At 41.1% G+C, this 1,523-nt stretch overlaps 1 protein-coding gene across 1 annotated transcript; it reads left to right on the top strand.

Annotated features, from left to right (window-relative positions):
• Positions 1-351: 351 nt before the first annotated feature.
• LOC308422214 (keratin-associated protein 13-1-like) lies at positions 352-855 on the top strand (the record flags this gene model as incomplete). The annotated part of the gene is made up of 1 exon (XM_080918709.1): positions 352-855. One exon carries the CDS (start codon positions 352-354, stop codon positions 853-855), a length of 504 nt encoding a protein of 167 aa, XP_080774835.1.
• Between the last annotated feature and the right edge of the window lie 668 nt (positions 856-1,523).

The following is a 1,523-nucleotide window of genomic DNA, read 5'->3' as shown; positions in this document are numbered from 1 at the left end:
GAACACATAGACATCATAGACGAGAACATATGGGGAATTTCCTGACCATAATGGCAGAGGCAATAATTAAATAGTCATAGCATTTGTAGCATAAATGCATTTCATTGACTCAGACATATAAAAAAAAAATGAGTTCTGCCTTAAACGTAAGATAAAAGGAGTGAGTTAACTGCAATTATAAAGAAAATTACTGAGGTCCAGACATGCAGAGGAGGGGGACCACAAATGGAAACAATGACTGTATGAGCAGCCACACCTATTGCTGAGAGTATATAAAGCTCCCAGCAAAGGAGTGATTTTCAAACTCAGAATCATCCATTGTACCCAGCTCAACTTACACCTGCCATCAACATGTCCTACGGCTGCTATTCTGAAAACTTCTCCTCCCGCTCCTGTGGAGATCACCTGAGCTACCCTCACTCCTCTTGTGGCTCTTCCTACCCTAGTCACCTACTCCAGAGCACTAGCTTCTGCCCGCCCAGAACCTGCCAACTGGGCTCCTCTCTCCACAGTGGCTGTCAGCAGAGCTGCTTCCAGCCCATCAGATGCCAGACTTCTGTGGTGCAGAGCTCCTGCCAGCGGCCCTGCTACAGCCCCAGGGTTTCCAGCTTCTGCAGTCCCTGCAGGACCACATATGCTAGTTCTCAGGGCTTTGGATCCAGCAGCTGCCACTCTCTGGGTTATGGGTCTAGAAGCTCTTACTCACTGAGCTGTGGGTCCAGTAGCTTTAGACCCCAACGATTCTCTTCACTGGGCTATGGATCTGGATTCTGCCACCCATCTTATGTACCCTACAGAGCCTGCCAGTCTTCTTGCTACAGACCAAGCTGCGGCACTGGATCTGGATTCTACTGATCTTCTAACTTCCAATCTTGCTGACCTGCATCATCCACTCCTGGATTCCTGGCCTTTGTTGTCTTCCTTTGACTGGAAAGAATTGTCTCTGATTCCCTGATTGCCAATTCTTCATTTTCTGTCTGACCTCCAATACTGGCTTATGGGTATCCTTTGAAAACTCTGTAATTAATCTCTTAACTCAAAAATAAAGCTTGCTTTGCAAATGAAATTTATAGTGCTGAATTTCTTCCCAAATTTATGAATACTAAAATGTTAAGCTAATGAATATACTGATTTGATATTTATCTATGCTTGCTTTTGTGAGTTGTTTCTTGTATGCTTGCTTTTGTGGATGTGAAACATGAAACTGATTAGCATTAAGTGAACAGGATGCTTAGAGATCTGGGTTTTGAGATTCTATTAAGCTGTGAATTGGATAAATATCTTATGTGCCTTATAAAATTTTCTTACTTAAGAACATAAAATAAAATGTTTCTATTTGAAAGTATAGATTTTTATTAATGAAATCCCAGATGCAAAAAATAAATTGATTTCGATTAGTAGTAGGTTCTGAAGTCTTGGTAAACTTGTCTACCTAAGTTCAATAAGACATCAGAAGAGAAAATGTATTTAGATTTTATGACTATGGTTTCCTTGGACACTGACATTAATGTTTTGATTGTAAT

The sequence above is a fragment of the Micromys minutus genome, assembly GCF_963924665.1.
Source record: "Micromys minutus genome assembly, chromosome: 7".
Lineage (NCBI taxonomy): Eukaryota > Metazoa > Chordata > Mammalia > Rodentia > Muridae > Micromys > Micromys minutus.
This window is presented reverse-complemented; position numbering and strand designations above follow the sequence as displayed.